Source organism: Aedes albopictus, chromosome 1 (assembly GCF_035046485.1).
Source record: "Aedes albopictus strain Foshan chromosome 1, AalbF5, whole genome shotgun sequence".
Classification (NCBI taxonomy): domain Eukaryota; kingdom Metazoa; phylum Arthropoda; class Insecta; order Diptera; family Culicidae; genus Aedes; species Aedes albopictus.
In genome coordinates, this window is record NC_085136.1 from 215738257 (window position 1) to 215766127 (window position 27871).

The following is a 27871-nucleotide window of genomic DNA, read 5'->3' on the forward strand; positions in this document are numbered from 1 at the left end:
TCTTGGTTATATCAATCAATGGTTTTTGTCAATCAAAACTCACCATCCAGTGATACTTTACCCGTATAAATATTAAATAAAATTTATTTACCTAATTTTATTTCTGATTTTTGCAGACGTTGGTGAGAGCACCGATGGTTGAGTTTCGGCGGTTCCGGCATAATTTCAATCATGACGTCATGCCGGGCAAACATGCTTGAACAAACTAAACGTGCATACCATTCCGAGCGAAATACTTTGATGCTGCCGTAAACACTGCGCTCTGCCACGGTGCGCCGTTCGCACACAACCACAACAAAGCAGTGCCAAAAATGTTCCCGTCGTGTGTTGTTGGCGGTAGCCGGACGACAGTCCCACTCGTGACGCGGTGTTTTCAGCAGCAGCAGCAGTTTCGCTACGGATTAAAAACCGCTTCGGCCGCAGCACGTTTTCTCCGTACGGGAACCTGTGTGGGACAGTTTGATTCGTTTGGTGGCGTTCGCGACGACCGGTTCGGCAGTTTTCGAAGTTACACATCAGCAAACACGGGAAGTTCTTGCCTGAAGATGACCGGAGCAGCGAAGAAGTACCAGACCGTGGAACGGGGCGCACAAAATTCCACCGACTACCGGGTGTTCTTCAGTGAGTATTAAATTACCTTATAATGCAATTTATGTTGTTGTGGATCAAAGTTCGGTGGATAGGTTTTGATTGCAGAGAAAGTGGGTATTTGTTAGTTTGTCATTTACCCAATTTACCTGCTACGTTGTTAGCGCTCTTCCAGAGTTTGACGTCGAACGGAAGTAGTAATTTTAGTTGCATAACCTTAAACAACCTATTATCATCAAATTACATGCAGTAATAATCATTAGGGGGAATCCCGCTTTTCCGATAGGTCCGACTACCACATAATTAGGGTAATTGATCCGATCATGGAGGAGTTAAGCGCTGGGTTCATGTTTAAACCACAATTGTATTGCCCCAAGCAAACTTTTTACATGGATTGAATTGAAAATAATAAAATCCATCCTTAATCTACGGGAAAATAACGAAATATTGCCACTTTGATGTTGTTATGAGCATTTTATTCGTTCTTATCTGAAAGATCATTGTGTTCCTAATGTTGCGGTATTTTGTTCCTATTGTTGCGGTATCCCATTGAAATCATATGGGATACCGCAACATTAGGAACACTACCGCAACAATAGAAACACAGCAGCAAACACATTTATGAAAATATTTTTTTAAAATAGGTTTTTGGGCAAATCTTAAGCAAACAAATGGTGCAATCTCATAATTTAATCACCATACATCTATTAAAAATACCTTTTGGTAACATTTCAGTCGAAAAAGTGCTCAATTGCCATTACCGCAACAATAGGTACTACCGCAACGATGGGAACAATTACCCTACTCCCGATACGTTCGGATTAGAGAAAGTTGTCTGTGGAAACATGTAATAGTCTTTTTTTTACTAAACATGATTCAATATTTGAGCTTGCTTGCGTGTTCCCCCCTTTCCCGTGTGGTTCGATAGTGACACATTCCGTCCCACACTCACGCGAGAGGTGACCTTTAAACGGGATCTATCTTATCATCGAACCAAGCGCGCGCGTCGCGTAAGAACACTCCCTTCGGCTTCGAGGAATGCGTCGTTTCTTATCAGTTGAGTTAGATCTCTTGGTTGAACACTTCCTTGTAGAAAGTGTCGTGGTGCTGCTGACGAAGACAACTTGCACTCTAATTTACCTAGGGTAATTGTTCCCATCGTTGCGGTAGTACCTATTGTTGCGGTAATGGCAATTGAGCACTTTTTCGACTGAAATGTTACCAAAAGGTATTTTTAATAGATGTATGGTGATTAAATTATGAGATTGCACCATTTGTTTGCTTAAGATTTGCCCAAAAACCTATTTAAAAAAAATATTTTCATAAATGTGTTTGCTGCTGTGTTCCTATTGTTGCGGTAGTGTTCCTAATGTTGCGGTATCCCATATGATTTCAATGGGATACCGCAACAATAGGAACAAAATACCGCAACATTAGGAACACAATGATCTTTCAGATAAGAACGAATAAAATGCTCATAACAACATCAAAGTGGCAATATTTCGTTATTTTCCCGTAGATTAAGGATGGATTTTATTATTTTCAATTCAATCCATGTAAAAAGTTTGCTTGGGGCAATACAATTGTGGTTTAAACATGAACCCAGCGCTTAACTCCTCCATGATCGGATCAATTACCCTATCTATCTCCGACTGTTCCTGGTATTTTTAGCTAATAGCGGATAGGTAGTTTCATGAATAGATTTGAATGGACACCTGTGAATATTCCTAAATTTCCAGTTCAAAACTTTCAGGGTATTCAGCATGATCATGCTGAGAATGCCGGGTTCGATTCCCGGTCGATCAAGGAACTTTTCGTATTGTAAATTTACTTGACTTCAAACCTGTCGCACGGTATACACATACATAATGGTCATTGGCAGAGGAAGCTTTCAGTTAATAATCGTGCTAGTGCGCATAGCATATTGTGAGAAGCAGGCTTTGCCCCGGTGGGAACGATACGCCAAGAAGGAGAAGAAGATCACGTTCCTAGACTGTAGTTTCATGTGATGGAATTACGCCGGAAAGCGATAAATCGATGATGAAGAACGCGCTGCATTTTCACTGTAAATTTTCAAATAGGTATACAAATAATTATTACCTCTATTATGTGAACTTTAACATACCTTTGTGTGAAATGTAACTCAATCACTCAATCAGGGTATCCTACTGACTTTTCTATCATAGCAAGTTTCAGCTACTGAAGACTTGTTTGCTTTAGAGATTTCTACCCGTAGACTACCCAACTCATCTTTGCACCCTTTTTTCATCCGAATTTATACAAGCCTACCTCTTAGAGCTGTTCGCCGACAACATTTGACTTGACAACGGCGTGACGGCCATTTTTGGCCTGCGGCGGCAGTGTCATCGGCGTCACGCTGGTGGCAACTTGCGGTGGCCTCGTGAATCGGCGTAACTGAAGCTCCAGAATTACGTTCTCCTCCATTTTAGACTTAGACTTCTATTTAGACTTACGAATTCCCGAAAGATTTCCAGGACAAATCCTAGAAGGAATTTCATGAGGAACATTGAAGGAACTACAGGAGGAATGGCTGAAAAAAAAACCTAGAGGAATCTGTGAGAAAATTCATAGAGGAATTCCTGAAGTAACTTCTGAAATAATCCCTACAGAAACTGCTATATGAAACCTTTAAAGAATTTTTGCAGGAATCCTTGGTTCAAGCATATCTCTGAGAGAGATCCCTATATAAACTTCTGAAGAAGTTCCTGATAAAATTTCAAAGGAATTCTAGGAAGAATCTCCGAAGAAATTCCAGGAGGAATCCCCAAAAGAATTCCACCAGGAATCTTCGCAGAAATTCCAACAAAAGAATTCTAAGGAACTCCAGCGAGAATTTCCAAAAGAGTTCCAGGAAGAATCATCGAATGAATTCCAGGAGGAAAACTCGAAGCAATTCTAGCTGAATCTCCGAAAATACGAGAAAGGAATTCCTGGGAGAAATCCAAAAAAAAATCTAAAGGAATTTCAGGACGAATTTCCAAATGAATTTCAGGAGGAATCTCCGGAGTGATTCCAGGAGGAATCTGCGAAGGATTTCTCGGCGGAACTCTCGAAGGATGTTCAAGAGGAATCTGCGAAGGAATTCCAAGAAGAATCCTAGTAGGAATTCCAGGAGCAATCTCGAAGGAATTCCATGAGGCACCCCCGAAAGATTTCCTGTAATAATCTGCGAAGGAATTCCGGGATAAATTCTTGAAGGATTTCCAGGAGGAATCTCCGAAGGATTTCCAGGCGGAATCCCTGAAGGGTTTTCAAGAAGAATCCTCGAAGAAATTCCAGGAGGAATCGCAAAAAAAAATCTAGGATGAATTTCCGAAGGATTTTTAGGATGATTCCTTCAAACCAAGGATTTCCAGGAGGAATCTTCGAAGGATTTCCCCTTGAAAATCCAGATGGAGTCCCCAAAAGATTTCTTGGATGATTTCCAGGGAGAATCTCCGAAAGAATTTCAGGAGAAATCCTTGAAGGAATTTCAGGGAGAATCCCTGGAATTATTTCCAGGAGGAATCCCTGAAAGAATTCGTGGAGGAATTCCAGAATGAAAACCTGGAGGATTCCATGAAAGAAATCATGTAGTAATACTGGCAAGAGTTCCATGAGAAAATCCTGGAGATATGCCTGATTATAGTCCTAAACAAATTCTTGGAGCATTATCCAGGCCTGGTAGTGAGTCACTATTTAGTGACTTGGTCACTATTTTCATGCTGGTCACTAAAAAGTCACTATTTTTAAGGTTTTTCAACTAAAGTCACTTTTTCAATCAAAAAGTCACTATTTTCAACTATTTTGGGTGCGAATCAAATCCAATTACCAATGCATTTGTCAAAACTTCGTCTTGACAGTATATCTCATTCAATCGTATAAAGTAGCGATGTCGAATATAGTTATATTAGTGACCTTACTAAACAAAATAGTTACCAAATTGAACGTTCCTTAAATGTCAAGAAAGGCGGTAAGTGAAATTTCATTTGCTTCAAAGGATCTTTCCAATTTTGTAACCAGCTTATAAAGTGCTTTTACCGAGGATATTTCCTCTTGATGTGCAAATTGATTTTGACTCAATGGGCTTTTAGTTAAATATGCCGATTTTATATACTTTCCAAGTGTTTTCCATTATTTTCAACATGCAGGGGATAGACAAAATTATCGGTTTTTCAAAGCTCATTGTATTCAGTCATAAACGCTTTAAATATCAATGCATTCGATTATTTTTTACTTCTTGTAGAATGGACCGATCTTTTCAAAATATGGACTATTGATACACACCTAGTTGATCAACTTACAGTGCAAATTTGAAAATATTTGTGCACTTTTCGAAAACTATTTGGCCATTTTTTGGAAAGTAAAAATTTTGCCTGTCCCGATCATTTTATCTATCCCCTGTAATGGACGATAAACTTTTGTGTCTGAAGGATTTTGGTGATGATCTATGCTTTTTATTTGCCTTTGGGATGAAAGTGATTCACACTTCTCTCCCAGCTGTAGCGATATTGCTTAATGATAAGCTTAATCGGAACAACTTGGTTGAAATAGGTGTTATGATTTCTTTACGCTTGTGAAGTAATATAGGAAAAATCCCATCCCTACCCTGCGCTTTGAAGAGTTCAAAGGAATCAATCGCTTAATAAGCCTTTTGTTCAGTAATATTTTGACCGGCCAGAATGCACACATCACTCCTGGTCTTTTCTAGCACAGTTGATTCCTCGTCTTCATGGACTTTATCCACTGGTTTCATTGGCCTCAGTTTCTTATATTGATGTACCGGTCTTCAGTGTTGTCTGTTAATAGATTTAATTATGATCCCATTTTACTTCTAGACTATTTGCTGAGACCAATAAACACCTTAAAAAGGCAATTGAAACCCAAGACATTGTGTTTGTGTTTGAATTAAATTTTCAGGTTCGTTCATGTTGTTTAAAACTAAAACTAATGGTTGCATAATACCTAGACACGCATATAAAAAATCCCGTTTTTTTTAGTTTTTATCCAGCTCAATTTCATGCTTAGAAAAAAGTTAGGTAATGTTGTTAAAGAAAATGGCAAATTGTGCAGAACCTTTTGCAGCTCTTCTAGGGAATGTTCTGCCGCATACAAACGAAGAGTCATGTGCAAATTTAAATACTCAGCATGTGTTTATATTAACCCTTTAACGCTCATGGTGTATGTAGAGCACCATCACTTTTTCGCGAATCTGGTCTAAACCAGTTCACATCAATATTGTAAAAAAGTTATTACGAAAAGGTTATAACCTTATTAGAGTACTTGTGCACTCTACTTTTTTATTCAATAGTGAAACTGTTGATAAACAATCAATAACTATTGATTAACAATCAAATCTTTTTTTTCTGATTTCGATCAATTTAAGTGATTTATAACAACTTTTTATTAAAAAAAATATTGCCATTCAAAACATTGAAAAAAAAGTCGTGGGTGGGAAGGGGTTAAGGCACGATATCCATTCCCAAATGGCAGTACTGCAAAGTTGTGCTCATACTTTCTGGGATACCCTATATCTTTTTAGTTATTTTGATCTATCCTGAAAGTCACTATTAAGTCACTATTTTCGCAGCTGAAAGTCACTATTTGGTCACTATTTTGTTCAGTGAGGTCACTAAAATAACTATTTTCAACATCATTCATCGCTACCAGCCCTGCATTATCTGATGTAACTCCTAGAGACAACCCTGGATCCTCCTTGAAAAATCTCCTAAAAATCTTAAGGTGCTATCGCTTCAAGTACTCCTGAGAGATTCCCTAAAAGAATTTCTGGCGGAATCCCTGAAAGAACTCCCGGTAGAATTTTAAAAGGAACTCCTGGGCCCTGTAGCATAATCGGGCTAATAATATTAGCTACAAGTTACAAGTTACAAGTACTAATATTATAAGTGCTAATAATTTGTGTTGCATAAAGGCTCAATTTTCCACTAATATTATTAGCACATGTAATATTAGTGACCATGAAAATACAAGTTGTTTTGACATACGTAATGCCTGAAGTTCATAGGCACAATATGTGTTGAAAAATGGACAAATTGAGTGGAAAAATTGCGAAAAAATCCACGTAGTTCTGGTGGGATTTGAACCCACGTCTCCCCAAGTTCGCTAGACAGGGCGCGTTAACCAACTCCGCCACAGAACAAGGTAACAATTCTGTGAAGTAGAAAGCCAACCTGAACCCAAAGCCCACCTCACCCCACGTTCTTTCCTCGCAATTCACCATCTCCTTCGGTCCTTAGATGTCCACTTCCAACACTCTCTGAGCGTGCCTACGAACAACAGTGAGAGCAAGTTATTTTTAGTGTCGAGACTTTTGCCTATCCACAGCACATGCTCATCCACAACTTGCGAATGAGACCGTCAGTGTGTGTCGGGCGTTCGACTCGGTCGCATGTCCCTCGCACGACCGCTATTGCGATAGAGAGACCGCCGCTCTATTTCAACACGAATGTTGTTGTTTTTCGGATAACCAACCGAAATGGTATGTTAGACATACGTAATGCCTGAAGTTCATAGGCACAATATGTGTTGAAAAATGGACAAATTGAGTGGAAAAATTGCGAAAAAATCCACGTAGTTCTGGTGGGATTTGAACCCACGTCTCCCCAAGTTCGCTAGACAGGGCGCGTTAACCAACTCCGCCACAGAACAAGGTAACAATTCTGTGAAGTAGAAAGCCAACCTGAACCCAAAGCCCACCTCACCCCACGTTCTTTCCTCGCAATTCACCCTCTCCTTCGGTCCTTAGATGTCCACTTCCAACACTCTCTGAGCGTGCCTACACGGAGAAACTGAAAAACTCAAAATTAGGTACTTTTAAACTCAATTTTGAGTTCTTTTTCATCTCCCTTTTCATGCGCTCTTTCTATTGTTGTCAGAGAGTGAAGAGAGAAACACCCCAACTTTTGCAGTTCCGTGCGTCAAGCCAAAACTGAGTTTCTAGCACAGTACTCAAATTTGAGTGAATACAACCTAGTCAAAATTTCGGTTGGGTGGAAAAAACTTAAAATTAGGTATTTTTTTCACATGGACGCAAGCGGGAACAACCCAACAAAAACATCGATTCCATCAACTCAAAATTGGCTTGACGCACGCAACCCCGAAGTTGGGTGGAAAGAACTCACTTTTGGGTAGTTTCGTCTCTCCGTGTACGAACAACAGTGAGAGCAAGTTATTTTTAGTGTCGAGACTTTTGCCTATCCACAGCACATGCTCATCCACAACTTGCGAATGAGACCGTCAGTGTGTGTCGGGCGTTCGACTCGGTCGCATGTCCCTCGCACGACCGCTATTGCGATAGAGAGACCCAATTTGTCCATTTTTCAACACATATTGTGCCTATGAACTTCAGGCATTACGTATGTCTAACATACCATTTCGGTTGGTTATCCGAAAAACAACAACATTCGTGTTGAAGTTGTTTTGGTTCATTTACCTGTAAAAATTCATCCGACAGTTCACTATTAATTTGAAATGACAGTTGATGTTTGTTTATTTTCTGCATTTTCCACGTAACATCCGGAAATAACTTCATTTATTTCGAAGTTTTGCATTCTTCATACGATACATGAAGAAAAGCATGTGCTGTTTGGATCATTTTCGCCAGCTCTGACGAAATATTTTTTTACAAAGTATGGCACTGCAAGTACGTAGATTTCTAATAAAATGTCCCAAAGATTTAATAACACTAGTTGAAAAACAATGTATAAAGATTTAGCAACATGTACAATCTCCAATCATAGATGGGTATTGTAGAAACTTTGAAGAACTTGAGAGACTCAGCAGAAATTATATTTTGGACACAAAGTGTACATCAACGCAATTTTCTCTTCAATGAGTTTCGAATACATAGGGTATCGCGCCACTTGGGCGGTGGCTTCTATATTTGTCTGTTTTCCACTATAACTCAGTAAATTTTGAACCAATTGACTTGAAATGTTGTACACGGGTAGATACTATACCTATCTTACCACATTTCAAAAGTTGTGTCAATTGGTTCAAATTTGACTGAGTTATAGTGGAAAACAGACGAATATAGAAGCCACCGCCCAAGTGGCGCGATTCCCTATTGCCAAATTTAATCGTCGAAAACTGGAATTAAGGTTGACATGTTAGATAAATAATATTTTTTGAGTTTATCAAAATGGTAAATCGATATATTCAAAACTGAATATGACTTCTGCAATACTTTAAATCTAACTTGTAAATTATTTTACAAGACCTTTGAGGCTTGTAATCAAAAGTAGGGTGGGGCGGGGCAAGATGGGTCGCATAAGGATGGATCACCATAACTTTGTAAATACAAATCGTATTGGTTTGTATTCGTCCGCTACTCTTTAATACACTAGTTAGCTATGCTAAAAATCGATTAAAAGTTCATTAAATATAAAATATGATGTTAAACGAGCAGTTTTAAAAAGTGATCGATTTTGCACCGTGTAAAAAGTGCGGGGCAAGATGGGTCACCTTTTAAGTAATTCACATTTTCTCTACGAAAAACGTCAAAATATAAGATTTTTTCCGCATTCATATATGCTCCTTATCCATACTGAATAAACAAGAGCTACTAGTAAACATTTTATAGATTTATTTGGAATATAAAAAACTTTACGATTTGAGTGGTCCTAAGGCGTCTTGAAAATCGATGTTTTCACTAAAAAATTATCATAATTTTATGTTATAATTTTGAGTGTTCATTCCGCTTGATTGAAGTCATTTATGAGATAGTCTTGTAACAAAAAATAAATAACTTTTGAATGCTCCAAAAATACGTTCAAAATTGAAGGTGACCCATCTTGCCCCGCAGCCGTTTATATGGAGATTATATGAAATGTATCGCATAAGAAAAATGGCTAAAACCATTTTATTTTTTATTTCCAATGAGAGTGAATAATTTTTCAATCAATGCCCCAAACTTTTGTATATTCATGCTGGTCATCTAACAAAATTATTAATCTAAACAAAACATGAGTAATGCGCCCAAAAATGGCACTGACCCATCTTGCCCCGTGACCCATCTTGCCCCGCCCCACCCTACAAGTCATAGCTAATATTTTATACTTGTAATTTGTTTATGCAACATACACTTGTAAATTCTACTAGCCCCGTAACGTGGGTAGGTCACCTTAGAATGGTGCGTTGCGGCGTAAGATCTACCACTACATCGAATCTCGAGCTTGTTAATGTTTTCATGCCTAAAGTGGCCGATCAGTGGTGAGCAAACATTCCAGGATCGAGATTTGATGTGCTTTTTTTAATGTTTTGTTGCTAATCCACATTTTATTTGAGGAGTAATCAGGTAAATGTTTTGCATATTTTATAAATGCTTATTAATCATGATTATGATTATTTTCTAACAAATGTATAACAAAACATACACAACACACACTGACATACATTACATATACATATCTCATGATATATTGGGAAAGGGAGGGACCATCAGGGCACCCGATTGAAACGATTTGGACAGGAGCTTGGAACTGCCTCCTCCTTGTTGTTAACATTTCGTGGATTGAGGGCGGGCTCTTCGACCCCATCTATTGGGAGTATTCTGTCAATCGAGGGCTTGATTTTGCAGTTGTTCGTGAGAACTTTCTTCTGGAAGGAGATTCTTTTCCCCTGACGCGGGTTTCGCGCAAGTGTCTCTGCTTGCGGGTCCGCACAACCCTTTTTGGCCCTTCATACAGGAGAATGACTGACCACTAACAACAGCACAATCTTGATCAAATCGCTTTTCAGATTATTCCAGTGCTATAGGCAGCTGCCTTGCTACAATAGATGGTAGAACAATATCATCATCATCATACACTTGTAAATTCTACTAATAATGTTAGTCCAACCGACTTGTAGTATTGGACTTGTAACTTGTACTTGTAGGATTTTTATGCAACAGAAAATTACAAGTTACAAGCTACAAGGCTAATATTATTAGTAAAATTTTCATTATGTTACAGGCCCCTGTGGACTCAGTGGCGATTCCCTAACCTCAAATCTACCTGTTCAACGAATGTAAAATCTTGAATTTCCTCAGCAAATTGGCTTGTAAATGGTAGAAAATGACGAGAAAAGTCGTTTCCGTCCATTTTCAATTTGATTTTGATTCTGAATTCTCCGCAAATGCTAGTTTTAAGGTGAAAAGTGAGGTTACGAGACGCCACTGCCTGGACTAATCACTGAATGAACTTGAATGAAAGAAATTCCTGGAGGAATCTTTGATGATATTTCAAAAGAAATCCCAGAAGGAACTCCCGATTCCTGATGAAATTGTAGAGGAATCTTTGAAGCAATTTTAAGATGAATCCTTGTCCTTCAGAAATCTCCGAAGAAACTCCTGGATTAATCCCTGACAAAAAAAAAAACCTCTGTCCCTGATGTCCTGGAGGCATCACTGAATCCTTTTGGACTAATCTTTGAAGAAAATGCTGCAGAGATGTGAATCACGAACAATGAATGAAATATAACGGAAAATGAAATAAAAAAGTTTTCGTTACGCAGTTTTCTACACCGTCCATCGTATTTTCCGCACTGTGAAAATCTGGTCCGTTGTCGAGCGGCCATCGACGAAGTCGGCTTGATAATTTCCCACAAACTCATTCACTTTAGGTGATAGACGACGGAATGATCTGGGATAGCACTTTGTAGTCGACATTGAAAATTGCGATCGCTTGAAAGTTCTCACACTCCAACTTGTCACCCTTCTTGTAGATGGGGCACATGACCCCTTCTTTCCATTCCTCCGGTAGCTGTTTGGTCTCTTGAATATATATCCGGTCATCATTATCAGCGATTTTAGCCACATGCGCCTGCTGCGAAAGTTGAAGAGTTCCAGCTTTACGATTGTATCCAATTTTCAGTCGGACACACAGAATACTGTTGAAAGGTGCTGCTTCAAACGAATGATAGACTTCAATTTCTTCCCCGCGATTAATAAATCGTCGACATACAGGACACCGTATTCTCATCTCAATTCTCATCTCCTTCATCGCTCTTGATGTTTAAACAGTAATCGTGACGGGATCGGTGAAAACCAAGCTTGACCATTTGATTGTTGAATTTCTCGTAAGAAGCCCTTTGCTAGCAGTTGAGCTTTTAACGAACGGCCTGGCCTCCTTCACTCGGAATACCCACTTAGACTTCTAGGAGCTTCGCGTGGCGTGGACAGGACGTCATCTTCTACACGCTGTTTGTCTTCATGAACTGTAGCTCATCATCGATTGCCTTCAGTCAGATAGGGGCCGTTCATAAATCAAGAGGATTGGGGTGGGGGGTGGGGAGGGTGGTCATCTCTGACCAAAGTCTACGCTCCATACAAATTTCAATTTTTTTGTATGGACAAAAGTCTACGAGGGGGAGGGGGGGTCTGAGATGGCCAAATTTTGGTCTACGTGGTTTATGAACAGCCCCTTATCACAATCAGGGTTCCAGCCTCTCGATTGTGCTGTAGCATTGGTGTGCGTCTGAAGAATTTGCTCTGTTGGTGACGTAGACGTTTCCGAAGCGGGCAATACTAGGGGGTTCCCTTCAGTGTAACAGTGTCTACTACCCTGAAAAAAACATCTCGCAATGCCTCCCAGAATTTCTCACAAGATTCCTTCCGTATTTTATCATGCTATCGGCCTTTGTATTCTTTTTTTAATTCCTTCCGGATTCCTACCAGCGTTTTTCCAAGATTCGGCCTTTCAAGGATTCTTCCTTGAGAATCTTCCAGAATTCCTGAATAACGATCTGTTTGTTCTGGATTTTTTACAGGGATCATAGAGAATTTCTTCTAGAGGTTTTCCCGGTATTGCTCCTAGAGTTCCCGGAGGTGCTTACCAGAGTTTCTCTCAAGGTATACTGCCTATGATCGCATATCAGTCCTATATTTGATAGGTTTCCTGTTCATATGGGGCAGTTATGCGATTCCTTCCAGTGTTTCGCTTGGAACTTCTGTGGGAAATCTTCCCGGGATTTATACCAACGTTGCTACAGGAGTTAGTTATTCCTGGGTTTTTCCTACAGCTCCAACAAGGGTTTTAAGAAGTTTTTTTTTCACTGATTTTCTGCAGGAATTCCTTTCGGGATTTCTTTCAAACTTTCTCCTGCTATTTCTTAAAAATAAAATTTCCGGCAGCTTTCTTCTATAGTTTATTTTTAAATTTTTACAGAAGTTCCAGCTGGGGTATTCCCTAAGGTTCTCGCGGGATTTCTTTTGCACTTTCACTTAAAATTTCTTCCGAAGTTTCTCCCTGGACTCCTCTCAGAAGATTCCTTTTGGTGTTGGTCGTGGGATGTCACTCAAAGTTTTTTTTTTTCTGATTTTTGTAGTGTCTACCTAATGGTTGTGTTCATAGGATATCTACCTACATGAAATACTATTCATCACGGTACCTAAATGTCTAGGTATGATTCATTATGTCTACCTAAGGTAGTATAAATACGGGTGGTCATTAGTATGGGACACGCTTGTATGGAAAAAATAAATCCTCGCTCCAGTCGACTTTTTAGATCCCATTTAGGTCTCATATGAACTGTACAAAATTTCAGCGCAATCGGTGAAACTATAATTTAGCGCAAGCCGTTCAAAGTTTTCATAGGATTTACTATGGGAAAAGTTATACTTTCAAACAAAAAATCCCAGAGGTCGCCCTTTGTCTCTTTAATTCAAATCGATCATTGCTTCTTGTAGAAAAATCATTTAAAAAACTTTCCTTCGAAGACTGCAAAACGATTGGATGCTTGTGGAAAAAGTTATTGATTTATTACCGATTAGTGATCCAACGAACAGCTTTTTGTTTTGTTTTATCAGCAGCACTGCTGCTGCCGTTGTTGCATGGGGTGGCGGGAGGCATCACTATCCCCAGAAACAGCAGCAGAAGGCAGCTAATACAGTGCTGCTAATAAAACAAAACAAAAAGCCGTTCGTTGGATCACTAGGGTAATTCGCTAATTGTTGAACACCACCCAAATGTTGAACAGTTTCTGAAAATGTTATTATAAATCTAGCTTAAGTAATTTTCGCGCAACGTTAACGTATGATGTAGATGCGTATACATGTGTGTCACGATATTGATCCAATTAAGTTACAAAATTATACATATTTTACGTCAAAAATATTGATTCCAAAGTTTGTGCCGCTGATAACATGAAAACTGCACAATTCTTAAGATTAATTTTAAGAAATTGCTCTTACGAAATCAGCTTTGCTGGCAAATTGGCCACAAATATCAAAGTCACACTATAGTTACAAGAACTGGAAGGATGTCCTTAACAGTTTAACATTGTTTAAAATCACATTTTCATTGTAATTTCATTTGTAAAAAATATTTTTCTTATCACACTATCATTATGCATTTAGGATCCAATTGTTGAATACTGACATAACCTACGATGTTAGCATGACTGCCAGATTTTTTTCCACTCTACCTAATCGTGCATGTCATAGGGTTTCAAGGGCGTTCCAGGAATGTTCCGAAGGTTTGCAGAGGGCTTCAGGATGGTTCCAGTAGTTTTCAATGGGTTTCAAGGGAGTTCCAGAGGGATTCAGAGTTTTAAGTTGATCCCAGTAGTATTTCGAGGCGTTCCACAGGGGTTTAGGAACGATCCACGAGTTTGCAAAGGATTTCAGAGTCATTCCAGGGGTGTTCCAGGAAGTTGAATGGGTTCCATGGGTATCTAGAAGTGTTTCAGGGGCTTTTAAAGACGTTCTTTTATTCAATCGTTTTCGCTTCTAGTCAAATCTTTTCAGTCTTTTTTACATCTAGCTATGTTTAAAACGATTTCAGTCCACTAGAGCTCTTTTCAAATGAGAAGTTATTCCCTGTCTTTTGAATAAATTGCCACTCAAATGACTTATTGGCCACAAAACACGAAAAACCCGGAAAAATTCCGCCAGAGTGAAAAATTATCGGATGTCGGGTCAAATTTTATCAAATGTTGGACCACTGTTGGACCCACATCGGACAACTGTAGGGTTTATGTTGGGTTTGGTAGCCAAAATAAAAACAGGTCAATGATAGGTTGATGTCGGGTTATACGTCATCAATTACGAACAAAGCTTGAACCGTTCAACATTTAGCTAGAATCGTCCAACATTAGGATGAGCTAGCTTAAGGCAGCGTTTAACATTTGGGTAATAGACTTCCCATGCAAATGTTCTATTTTCTCTTAGAAAATGGAATTTAAGGGAATTTAAATTCAATGGGAAGTATAAGGGATGAGTGGATCTAGACGTTCACTGGATATTTTTCAAGTAAAGTGGAATTATGCACGGAAAAATAAACGAAAACAAAAAAGTCAGTACTAACCGTTCAACAATTGGCGAATTACCCTAATCCAATAATAATAACTTTTAAATAAATCAATAACTTTTTCCACAAGCATCCAATCGTTTTGTGGTCTTCGAAGGAAAGCTTCATAAATGATTTTTCTACAAGAAGCGTTGATCGATTTGAATAAAGGAGACAAGAAGCGACTTCTGGGATTTTTTATCCGAAAGTGTAACTTTTCCCATAGTAAATCCTATGAAAACTTTAAACCGCTTGCGCTAAATTATAGTTTCACCGATTGCGCTGAAATTTTGCACATTTCATATGGGACCTAATTGGAATCAAAAAAGTCGACTGGAGCGAGAATTTGATGTTTGTCCCATACTAGTGGTCATTGGACCACACAGCAGAGACTGCATAAGCCTTGGACTGTCAACATCTTTATTATTCTTCATTTGAAGGATATAAAAATTTTACTGATTTAAGATCTCTTGAAATTTTTATCAAAGTGTCTCCTGGTATTTCTGCAGGGGCTACTGCTGGTATTTCTCATGGAGTTAACCTCATGTTTTCTTTCTGAGCTTTTTTAGGCGGTGCTTTGTAGTTGTTTACCGAATTTCTTGAAATCCCTACCAGAACTTGTTCCACGATCATGAATGCTTTTTTTCTGAGAGTTTTTCTCGGAATAGCTCCTGGGTAGACCTGTGCGCCACCGCGCCACGCCGACTGAGGTATCGCAGTGACTTATGCGGAGTAAGTCACAGTGACTTATGAGGAGTAAGTCACAGTGACTTATGGGTAACAAAAACCTGCGCCGCCGTGACTCTTCGGTGACAAGTGTGTTACTTGGGATCAGAAATTTGTCTACAATTCCAACAAGGTATTTCTACTGACGTTCCGTAGGGATCCTAAAAAGATCCTTCAGGGATCACTCCGGGAGTTTCATCAAAGGTTCTTTCAGGAATTCCTTCTAGCATCCCTCCTAAAATTGCTTCAGGGATTCCTTCGGAATGCCTCATGTAATTTTTCAGAGATTCTTACAGAAGTTCTTTCAAGGATTGTTCCAGAAGTTCCTTCGAGGATCTTTACAAGAGTTCGACCAGGTGTTCATTGGGAATTCCTTCAGAAACTCCCTGAATTATTTCAACAAGAGTTCGTCTCCTGGAGATCCATCAAGAATTTTGTAAGAAGCTTTTAAGGAATTCCTGCAGGAAGTCTTCAGAAATTAGTGTAGAAGTTCCTGTAGGGATTCATTCTGAAGTTCTTTTAGAAATTCCTACAGTTTTGGAGGCAAATGAATTAAAATTAATAAATTCAAAGCCTAAATAAATCCTACAGGAGTTCTTACAGAAATTAGTCAGGAAATAAGTGCTACAGGAGTTCTCTCAGAGAATCTTATAGAAGAATCCAAGGACACCGAAGAAATTCCAACAGGATTCATCCTGCATTATTTTCGGGGATTACAACTGGACTTTCTTCGGGGGTTCCTCTGAACTTCCTTTGAGGATTACTCTTGAAAAACTTCAAGGATTCCTCCTGATAATCCGTCGTGGATTCCTTTGCGGTTTTCTCCTGGAATTCCTTTTGTGATTCCTTTGTAGATTTTTCTTGGTATTATTTCGGAAATTCCTCCTGGACTTCATTTAGGGATTCCTCCTGGTATTATTTCGGGGATTCCTCTATATATTCTTCCGGAGATTCCTCCTACACTTTATTCTGGAATTTCTCCTGGAATTCCTTTGGAATTCCACCAGGACTTCCTTCATGGATTTCTTATGAAATTGTTTCGGGAATTCCTCCTGATATTCTATCGTGGGTTTCTCCTGAAATTTCTTCGGGGTTTCCTAATGGAATTTCATTGATGATTTCTCTTTGAATTTCTTCGGAGATTCCTTCTGGATTTCTTTCAGGGATTCCTCATGGATTTTCTCCTGGAATTCTATCGGTGATTTTTCCTAATATTTCTTAGGGGATTTCTCTTGAAATTCCTTCGGGGATTGCTCATAGAGTCCCTACGGGGATTCCTTTTGGAATGCCTTTGGAGATTCCTCCTAGACTTCCTATGGGTATTCCTCTTGAAATTCATTCAGGGTTGCCTCTTGAAAATCCTTCAATTATTTCGCTTGGAAATCCTTCGGAGATTCCCCCTAGAATTCCTTCAGGGGTTCCCCCTGGGATTCCTGCAGGGATTTCTCATGTAATTTCTTTGAAGATTTCTGCTGGAATTATCCTCAAGGATAAAAAAATCCTCCAGGAATTCCGTCGGGTATTCTTTCGGGACTTCCTTCAAGATTGCCCCCTGGATTTCCTTGGGAGATTCCTCCTGGAATTCATCGAGGATTCCTCCTGGAATTCTTTCGGGGATTCTTCTTGGAATTGCTTTGGTGTTTCCTCTTAGAATTTCTTCGGAGATTTCTTTCCTGGAATTTCTTCGGGGATCCCTCAGGGAAATCCTTATGAAATTCCTCCGAGGATTCTTAATAGAATTCTTTCGAGGTTGTCTTCTGAAAATCCTTAAGTGATTCCTCCTAGAATTCCTTCGAGGTTGTCTTCTGTAAATCCATCAGAGATTTCATCAGGATATTTTTCGTTCATTCCTCCTAGAAACACTTTGGGCATTCTTTCTCGAATTCCCTTGGAATTCTTTTGGGGATTCCTGCTGGAATTGCTTTGTGTATTATAGCTGGAACTCCTTTGGGATCCGTGTTGGATTTTTTCGGGATTTCTTCTTGGAATTCCTGCGGGGATACCTCCTAGAATGATTTCAGAGGTTTGTCATGAAATTCATACGAGGATTACTCCAGGAACTTCTTCAGGGATTCCGCCTTAAATGCCTTCACGGATTCCTCTTAAAATTCCTTCGGGGATTCCTCATGAAATTTATCCAGGTGTTCCTTATGGAGTTCCTTCGAGGATTTCTCCTGGAACTCATTCGAAGATTCTTCCTGGATATTTTTCGATGGCTCCTCGTAGAAATCTTTTAGGGATTTCTTCTCAAATTCCATTGTTTTTTTTTTTAATTCCTTTGGGGATTCCTCCAGGACTTACTTCGTGGATTCCTCCTGAAATTCTTTCGTGGATTCTTCTTGATATTCCGTCGTGGATTCCTGCTGGGTTTTCTTCGGGATTTCCTTGAATTTTTTCGGTGATTTCTCTCACAATTCTTTCGGAAATTCCTCCTGGAATTTGGGGATTCTTCTTTGAGTTCCTTCGGAGATTCCTTTTGAATTTCTTCTCCAGGACTTCCTATGGGGATTCTTCTTGCAATTCCTTAAGGGTTTCCTTTTGAAAAACCTTTGAGGATTCCGCTTGGAATTCATTCGGAGATTCTCCCCAGAATTGCTTCGGTGGTCCCCCCTGGAATTCCTTCAGGGATTTCTCCTGGAATTCTTTGGAAGGTTCTTCCTAGAATTCTTTCGGGGATTCTTTTTAAAATTCCTTTGGGGATTCCTTTTAATATTTCTTCGGGGATTCCTTCTGATATTCCGTCGGAGATTTTACCTGAAATTCCTTCGGGATTTCCTCTTGAAATTCCTTTGATGAATCGTCTTCCAATTTCTTCGGAGATTCGTCCTGAAATTGTAGGGTGGGGCGAGGCAAGATGTATCAGTGCTATTTTTGGGCGCATTACTTATGTTTTGATTATGTTAATAATTTTGTTAGATGACCAGCATGAATATACAAAAGTTTGGGGCATTGATTGAAAAATTATTCACTCTCATTGGAAATAAAAAATAAAATGGTTTTTAGCCATTTTTCTTAGGCGATACATTCCATATAATCTCCATATAAACGGCCGCGGGGCAAGATGGGTCACCTTCAATTTTGAACGTATTTTTGGAGCATTCAGAAGTTATTTATTTTTTATTACAAGAATATCTCATAAATGACTTCAATCAAGCGGAATGAACGCTCAAAATTATAACATAAAATTATGATAATTTTTTAGTGAAAACATCGATTTTCAAATCGCCTTAGGACCACTCAAATCGTAAAGTTTTTTATACTCCAAATAAATTTATAAAATGTTTACTAGTAGCTCGTGTTTACTCAGTATGGATATGGAGCATATATGAATGCGGAACAAATCTTATATTTTGACGTTTTTCGTTGAGAAAATGTGAATTACTTAAAAGGTGACCCATCTTGCCCGCACTTTTTTCACGGCGCAAAATCGATCACTTTTTAAAACTGCTGGTTTAATATCCTATTTTGTATTTAATGAACTTTTTATCGACTTTTAGCATAGCTAACTAGTGTATTAAATAATATAGCGGTCGAATACAAACCAATACGATTTGTATTTACAAAGTTATGGTGATCCATCCTTAGGTGACCCATCTTGCCCCGCCCCACCCTATCTAGAGTTCCTTCGGGGATTCCTTCTTAAATTCCTTCGGGATTCCCTCTTGGAATTCCTTTGGAGATTCTTCTTCGATTTTCTTCGGAGATTCCTGGAGTTCCTTCGGGGATGCCTACCGGAATTCCTCTTAGTATTCCTTCGCGGATTCTTCCCAGAATTCCTTCAAGGATTCCTCTTGAAATTCCTTCGGCAGTTCCTCCCAGAATTCTCTCAGGGATTTCTCTTGGAATTCCTTCAGAGATTCGTCCTGGATATTTTTCGTTCATTCCTCCTTAAATCCTTCTCGGATTCCTTTAGAAATTCCCGCTAGAATTCCTTCGGGGATTTCTTCTGGAATTCCTGCTTGAATTCATTTGGGGAATCCTTCGGGAATTCTTTCGATGATTCTCTCTGGATTTCTTTCTGAAATTCCTCGAAAATCAGGGATTTCTTCAGAAGTTTCTGCAGGTATCTTTCCAAGAGATTTTTTTAAACCACCAGAGATTCCTGCAGAAGTTCCTTCATTCAGGGTTAAATACAGCAGTTCCTGTAGAGATAAGTCCAGAATTTTCTTTATGGATTCCTTCAGGAGTTTCTTTAGGACTCCTTCTGGAATACCTTCTGAGATTCCTCCCTGAAATCATTCGGAGATTCCTCAGTGTAAATAATGCGACCTTATTATCAAATGTGATTGCTTCTGAAGGTTCGAAGAAAACAAAATAAAAACTGTATTTTATTGCAAAACCGGTATTTTATTGCCCTTTATTTGAAATAAAGTAATGCAACATGCACTACACTAAGGATGCAGGTAATGTGGTGGCAGTGACGGACCCGAACAGAAATAAAAAGAGGTATTTATTTAAACGTAATACTTTATGTCATCAATGGTCATGAAAAAGCTCAGACTAAAAATTCATAAGCGTAATGACAACTTCTTTGCTTTGCCAACATTATGGTCAAATTTTGGTCACGCCGATTCACGCCGCCGCCGAGCAAAATATAGTCGGCGCACAGGTCTACTCCTGAGGCAACTTACGAGATTTCTTGTAAGAAGTTCCTGGAGAAATACTTGAAAGCATCGCGGTGAAATTTAGCAAAATAAAACTACTCAAAGCCTTATTAAAGAAATCACGAAAGGAACTTCGAAATAAATCCTGAGTGAAACTGGGACATCTCGGAAAGAAGTTGTGGGAGTAAAGAAAATATTGGAAGAACTTCCGCAAATATCGAAATAGAAACTATTGGAAAACTAATCACTACGATAAATTCCTGAAAAAATATTGGAAAAATTTTGAAAAGTTCTATTGGAGGAATCCCGGGGGTACATACTTTAGCAGGTATCCCATGGAAAATTTCTGCTGAAACCCTGGGAGGAATTGTTGTAGAAATCCCAGGAGCGACTATCAGAAATCCCGACAGAACACCGAAAAAATGGAATGGAACTATTTATTGAAGCCAAAGCGTAGAAACCTCTGTATATTTATACTTGGGAAACTGGAGAAAGCCAGAAAAAAACCTTTGATAATTTCAAGGAAGAACTAGACGGAAGGATACTGCGAGTAACTGTGAAAGAATCAAGTGGAAGAATGGTGATAGAAATCCAAGGAAGAATTCCGAAAGGAGTTCAAGGAAGAATCATGGGCTAAATTTTGAATTCACAACATTGATACATCACTAGCATAGAAAACATATATCCAACTTCGGTGTTAAAATTGTGTAAGGAATTCAAATTGATAACATTTAAAAATTCCTCCTTTTAACATATATTTTTTTAATTTTCTGAACTTTATATAAAATAATAACTTTGCGAAAATTCTGCTAATTTTTGATTATCTATCATTTAAGTTTTACCAAAGATATCCGATTAATAAGATTACACTAATTTTCAATTTACACTATGCCCTACGCGACGTGACGCATCGAGTTATGGAAATATAGAGAGCATAAATCAATGAATCACTTGTAATATCTACGTGTTAAAATTCATTAATAGACTAGTGCCACTCAGAATTCCAAACGCCTCCACGGTTCACTATGTTTCTCTTAGATGAGGTCTTGAATCGTAGTCGGAATTCCATCACATTGTGTGTTTAGCAAATAAGCGATTGTACGAAGAAGACACTTCCACCATACCATTGCCATGTTCGATGTTCGTTAAAAGCTTTTTCGCGTGTTATCGTTTCTAAGCTGATAAAGATCGAAATCGACATTTGTCTTCGAAGTGTTAGTAGCTTACAAGTAGATAACGCGAATTCTGGTAAAATTGATAATCAATTTTGTACTTTCTTCTTTAGGACATGGCATGTAATTGTGTCTTGCCACACAACATGTACTGGTCGTTTCTTTCAAATTAGAAATGTGAAAATGTTTATTTATGTCAACTAGCTTTTATATCAGCTCAATTATAGGAAGAGAAACTAATAAATCTCAAACCTCTACCTTTACTTTTCCAGAAACTGAGGAGGGCCAGTCGGTTTCACCGCTGCACGACATTCCACTGTACGCCAACGATGCCAAAACGGTGTACAACATGGTGGTGGAGGTTCCCCGGTGGACCAACGCCAAGATGGAAATCTCCCTCGCCGAGGGGCTGAATCCTATCAAGCAGGACGTCAAGAAGGGCAAGCTGCGATTCGTGGCCAACTGCTTCCCCCACCATGGATACATCTGGAACTACGGAGCACTTCCGCAGACCTGGGAAAATCCCGATCATCTGGACCCCAACACCGGTTGCAAGGGAGACAACGACCCGATCGATGCGCTGGAAATTGGTTCCCGCATTGCCAAGCGCGGCGAGGTCGTCCAGGTTAAGATCCTCGGAACGGTCGCCCTGATCGATGAGGGCGAAACCGACTGGAAGGTCATTACGATCGACGTGAACGATCCCGTCGCTGATCAGCTGAACGACGTCAACGATGTCGACAAGGTGTTCCCCGGTCTGCTGAAGGCCACCGTTGAATGGTTCAAGATTTACAAGATTCCGGACGGCAAACCTGAGAATCAGTTTGCCTTCAATGGTGAGGCCAAGGATGCCGCCTTCGCCACCAAGGTCGTCGAAGAAACTCACAAGTTCTGGCGGACGCTGATCAACAAGGAGATTGAAGATACTGGCATTTCTTGGTAGATATTACAATTTGTTGTAAGAAAGGGGTTCAAAAGACTAATGGTTGTTGTTTCCGCAGCTTGAACACTACCGTCGAAGGATCGCCCTACCTAGTGGCTTCCGATGCTGCTGAAGAAGTCCTAGCCAAGAGCGCCAACGGTGGAAATTCGGAGCCCCAATCTGATGCCAGTAAGTTAACATTTTTTATCTACCGTTTTAAACAATTGAAACGGGTCATATGAATGAAAAGTATCGATCTAGCTATCTAAAGTTGTCACACGTTCGACAAAGTTTAGATTGTCACATCCACTTTGATATTTAGCAATGATATTTACATATGATTCATACGACCTGATCCCGTCTTTTGATGCTGGCACAAATTTCCCCCATTATTGTTGCACGAAATTGCTCGCTTTCTAGGTTTAGTCGTTCCTCTGTTCATTTAACTTATTTTTCCTCCCTCTCCATTCCATGTAACTGTTTTGTAGTTGGCAAGTGGCACTTCCGCGAAGAGAATGCTTATTCCAAGTTGTAACCCTGCACTGCATTATTATAATCTTACGACCGTCGCACGTAGACCATCGCAAGACCACGTGTCCATTCCCACTGATGAACGATGGGGCTATCGAACAGAAACTGCATTTGACGACTCCACGCTTAGTGAAAATGCTAATTTACGTAGTAGTGTTACCGTATTTATTTCATCATGTAGTTTTTTGGTGGATTTGGGACAGAAAGTTGAGTTTGTTTTTTTTTATTATAGTAGTATGTTAGTTTAAAACGGCTTGGCAAGTAAAACGATGGGTTGAAACAAAGCTATACCTGCTTTTGATCTAATAAATAGCATGAGTTATCCGAACGCAAAATCCCTCTACTGTCTTGCTTATAAGTCTTTCAACTTAAATCGTTCAACATATAACTTATATTTTGCTTTATTTCAGTCGACAAATGGCATTATATCACATTGAAGTAAGCTGATCTCGTAACTGGCTAAACATCAAAAATTGCATTATCTGGATGATATTACATGAACAACAACATATGGCGGAAAACATTTCAAATACAAGCACTCGAAACTAAACCAAAAATATTTTATCTTTAACGATGACCTCTCATTTCTTTTTTTTTTTATATAGAGTGTCGCATTTCTCAAAAAAAAAGTACTGGAAACATTCAGTTAACCCTTGTGCCAAAGAAGATTATATACTTACTTACTTACCGATCAGGCTACGGCCGGGGTGGCCTCTGCTGTACATACTAGCCGTCTCCATTCCACTCGGTCCAGGGCTGTTTGTCTCCAGTCCCGTACTCTGCGTAGCGTCCGCAGATCGTCCTCCACTTGGTCGAACCCACCTAGCTCGCTGCGCACCACGTCTTCTTGTACCGGTCGGATGACTCTCGAGAACCATTTTAGTCGGGTTGCTATCCGAAACCCGTCCACCGTAGCCTCCCGATTTTCGCGGTATGGACGATGGTTGGTTCTATCAACAGCTGATGCAGCTCGTGGTTCATTCGCCTTCTCCAAGTCTCGTCTTCCATCTGCACTCCGCCGTAGATGGTGCGCAACACCTTCCGTTCGAAAACTTCAAGGGCGCGTTGGTCGTCTGCACGTAGGGTCCATGTTTCGTGCCCATAGAGGACGACCGGTCTAATCAGCGTTTTGTAGTGGGTTAACTTCGTGTTACGGCGAACTTTATTCGATCGTAGAGTTTTACGGAGTCGAAAGTAAGCACGATTTCCTGCTACAATGCGCCTCTGAATTTCTCTGCTGGTGTCGTTGTCGGCGGTCACCAGTGAGCCCAAGTACACGAAATCTTCAACCGCCTCGATTTCATCACAGTCAATATAAATTCGGGGTGGCGGGCGCGGTAATTCCTCCCTGGAGCCCTTGCCATCATGTACTTTGTCTTCGACACATTAATGATTAATCCGATTCGCCTGGCTTCACTCTTTAGTCGGATGTGCGTTTCCGCCATCGTCTCAAATTTACGAGCAATAATATCAATATCAGCGAAACCAATCAGCTAAACGGACTTCGTGAAAATCGTTCTACTCGTGTTTATCCCCGCTCTCCTAATTACACCCTCTAAAGCAATGTTGAACAGCAAGCACGAAAGACCATCACCTTGCCGTAACCCTCTGCGAGATTCGAAGGGGCTCGAGAAGTGTCTCTTATACTCGAACTACGCACTTCACTCGATCCATCGTCGCCTAGATCAATCGTATCAGTTTATCCGGGAAGCCGTATTCGTGCATAATCTGCCATAGCTGTTCTCGATCGATTGTATCATAAACTTTGAAATCGATAAACTAAGTATTGTGTGGGCACGTTGTATTCGCGACATTTTTGCAACACCTGGTGGATGGCGAAGATCTGGTCCGTTGTAGCGCGTTCAGCCTGATATTGCCCCACGAACTCTCTTACAATCGGTGATAGACGGCGATTGCCGATTTTAGCGTTACGTATTAAATGGATGCTGCCTATTCGCACTGCGGTATGTGCGGACATTGGTTATATCCGAGAAGAATTTACCGTCGATTAGAACGTGGTCGATTTGGTTTTCTGTTTGATGGTCGGGTGATCTCCAGGTGGCTTTGTAGATATATTTGCGGGGGAAGAAGGTGCTTCGGACTACCATACCACGGGAGGCTGCAAAGTTTACGCATTCGATACGGCGTGCAGGCTGTTTCGCTCGATTACCGGTCTGTACATTTCCTCCCTTCCTACCTGCGCGTTCATGTCGCCGACAACGATTTTCACGTCACGCGGCGAGCAACCATCGTATGTTTGCTCTAAATGCGCGTAGAACGCTTCTTTCTCGTCATCGGGTCTCCCTTCGTGTGGACAGTGGACGTTGATGATGCTGTAGTTGAAGAAACGGCCCTGAACTCTCAACATGCACATCCTTGCGCTGATCGGCTCCCACCCGATCACACGTTGTCGCATCTTGCCCAACACTATAAATCCTGTTCCCAGTTCATTGGTAGTGCCACAGCTTTGGTAGAAGGTAGTCGCTCGATGCCCGCTTTTCCACACTTTCTGTCCAGTCCAACAAAGTTCCTGCAACGCCACGATGTCGAAGTTGCGGGGATGTAGTTCGTCGTAGATTATCCTGTCACATCCTGCGAAACCTAGTGACTTGCAATTCCATGTTCCAAGTTTCCAACCGTAGTCCTTATTTCGTCGCGTGGGTCTTTGCCGATTGTATCGAGTCGTATTTTCTCCTATGTTATTCGCAATGGGGATTTTTACGGCTGGCTTATTGGGCCTACGCCAACACTCCTGTCTCGCCGGAGGGCCATCGTGCCAGTTTTGTTTAACGTCCCAACCAACAACACTGGGAAAACCACGCTGATGGGGCTACCACCTTGAATCTAGCTGGGCGTGGTGCAGCGTTTCTTACTCAGCCGCTGGATGCCAGAACAGCCGCTGATTGAGCCGCACCTCCTTGGGGCTGTTCATAAACCACGTAGACCAAAATTTGGCCATCTCAAAGTACCCCCCCCCCCCCCCCCCCCCGTAGGCTTTTGTCCATACAAAAATTTTGAAATTTGTATGGAGCGTAGACTTTGACCAGACCCTCCCTCCTCTCCCAAAAAGTTTACGTGGTTTACGAACGGCCCCCTTGGTGAACAGACGCTCGGATCGTACCTCCTCAATCTAGCTGAAGTCAGAAGGACAACAGTGCCCAGGCTGCACTACCAGCTAAGCACACAAATCTTAGCTGGCGGTCTTTGTCATCACTTGACCCGTGGAAGCATGAGGTAGGAACTTGTGAGGACCAGAGCTATATTGGACGCTCTCCTTATCGACTCACCGTTTCGCAGCCCGAATAACGCCTCAGCATCAGGTTTAGCGAAAGAGAGAGTCAACGAAGAGAAATCGATCAAGTCAGTTAGGACCTTATGAAAAATCATTGTCGAACTGCTCTTCCATTCCCAACGTTCAACAATATTTCGAAGTGCTCTCTTCATCTGGCTGCCACCATTTTGTATCTGTCATTAAGTTTCCATCACGGTTGTTGCACATGACGCGGAGAAGGTGCTGTTTTTCTCCGCACATAATACTAAGGTACCAACTATTACAATCTCTTGAACGTTGAATAAGCGAAAAAGAAACAGCCCTTTTGAACTGAACTACATTCCCATTCTCGAGATGTAGGATAATTCGAAACCCCTCATCAATTCCGTTAGAACACACCGTAAGGATAAAAATCCGTCAACTGGCAGTGGTTAGAACGTCGCAATTTCACCCACCTTCCATCCTCCCACACGCGTGACCAAGAATGAGCAATGTTTTCCTCATTGTGCGCATGTCCTCGCTCCATACTCGTCCTTTTTCGGACTGCAAGACGACATCCGAAACTGACCCGAGGGAAAATACCCAAAGCCTGGCTGTTGTACACCGAACGCTCCTCGGACCAATTGATTTCGGGCGTTTCGAGGTGTCGGAAGTGTGTCGTCCTTCTTTGACCGCGATTGTGGTTCTGTCCTCTAGTGTTCATTGTGCCGTGCCGTTGGAGGCTAATTCCCCTTCTACTTGTGGAGGTGTTCGTGCGTCGGTGTGCGTTTGTATGGTCGTCTGTTGGAATTTTCGGCCATTTCAATTCGCCGTGCCGTGCCGGGGCTAAGAAAGGGAGTGTTGGGTGAGGAAATTTGTGGATAATTGGCGTCGAGAAAGCTCGATTTGCTGGATTCTCGGAACTTGGAACGGTTCCTGGAGGATCTTCGTGGAAAACGCGACAGTGTTATTCGGGTGTAGAGAGATACGTGGGAAGCTTTGTGGAATACGATTTTCGTGGGAAATTCTGTGGAAGCAGGTGAAGTGTCAATCAGTGTCCACCAGTGGCTGGGTTGATTGAATCCTTCTTGTGTAGTGTTCTATATCAGTGCAAGGTGAAGAAAACAGTTAGCATTCGTACGGATCTATAAAGTTGGAGAAAGGAAGAGTTGACTGCCACCAACACCACTAAAGGACGTTTGTGCCAAGATGAACAAACTGGGCCTTACGGTGAAGGTACTGCTGGTGCTGGCCCTTGTCGGCACGTTCGTAGCAGATGCCAAGAAGAAGTCGAACAAGTACGGTGATGGCGATTTCGAGTTTGTTGATGAGGTAAGTTAAACATTGGGATGAGGATAGCAATACAAGATAGTTGGATATTGCCCTAAAATTGAATCCATGCTTCACAAATGTAATTGAAATAGGTTTTTTTTTAACATTCACTAAACTTGCTTGTCCCAAAACTCTAGAATAAAGTAAAGTAATTTTGGCTTAGGCACAAATTGCGGGACTAGGCTAGTCGAGAATTTATTTAATGTATTTTCGATTCTCTCTCAAAACCATTTTCATAAGCATCTTTATCTTTCAAATAACGTTACAAAATATTTCAAAAAATATATGTAACCTTAAGGTTCCAACGGAATTCATCCATGGAAGGGCAAAAATCTTCAGTCAAACCTCAGAAAAATATCTAATTAAAAAAATCAAACATATTCATATATTTCAGGACAAAAATTTCCTTTTTGTTGAAATTACATAAAACATTACAATCTTGCGCAAAATAGTATCAG

At 40.5% G+C, this 27871-nt stretch overlaps 2 protein-coding genes across 4 annotated transcripts in view; both read left to right on the forward strand.

Annotated features, from left to right (window-relative positions):
• Positions 1-296: 296 nt before the first annotated feature.
• On the forward strand, positions 297-23388 carry LOC115263758 (inorganic pyrophosphatase). Of its 3 annotated transcripts, XR_009996393.1 has the most exons (5): positions 297-621; positions 21651-22317; positions 22380-22489; positions 22789-23037; positions 23242-23388. XR_009996393.1 is itself a non-coding variant. In XM_029867091.2 (4 exons), the coding sequence occupies exons 1-4, from the start codon at positions 312-314 to the stop codon at positions 23271-23273; spliced, it is 1119 nt and encodes a 372-aa protein (XP_029722951.2). In that variant the 5' UTR covers positions 297-311; the 3' UTR covers positions 23274-23388. The 3 variants fall into 3 exon arrangements, 2 of the variants coding, with proteins under 2 accessions (XP_029722951.2, XP_029722950.2); XM_029867091.2 differs by lacking the exon at positions 22789-23037; XM_029867090.2 differs by lacking the exon at positions 23242-23388 and having other exon boundaries at positions 22789-23115.
• Positions 23389-26546: 3158 nt separating this feature from the next.
• Positions 26547-27871, forward strand: part of LOC109621537 (proteoglycan Cow) — a 626835-nt gene continuing 625510 nt past the window's right edge. The window contains exon 1 of the mRNA XM_062846230.1: positions 26547-27413. Coding sequence (XP_062702214.1) covers positions 27291-27413 — 123 coding nt within the window. The 5' untranslated portion in view covers positions 26547-27290. The remainder of the gene's footprint in view (positions 27414-27871) is intronic.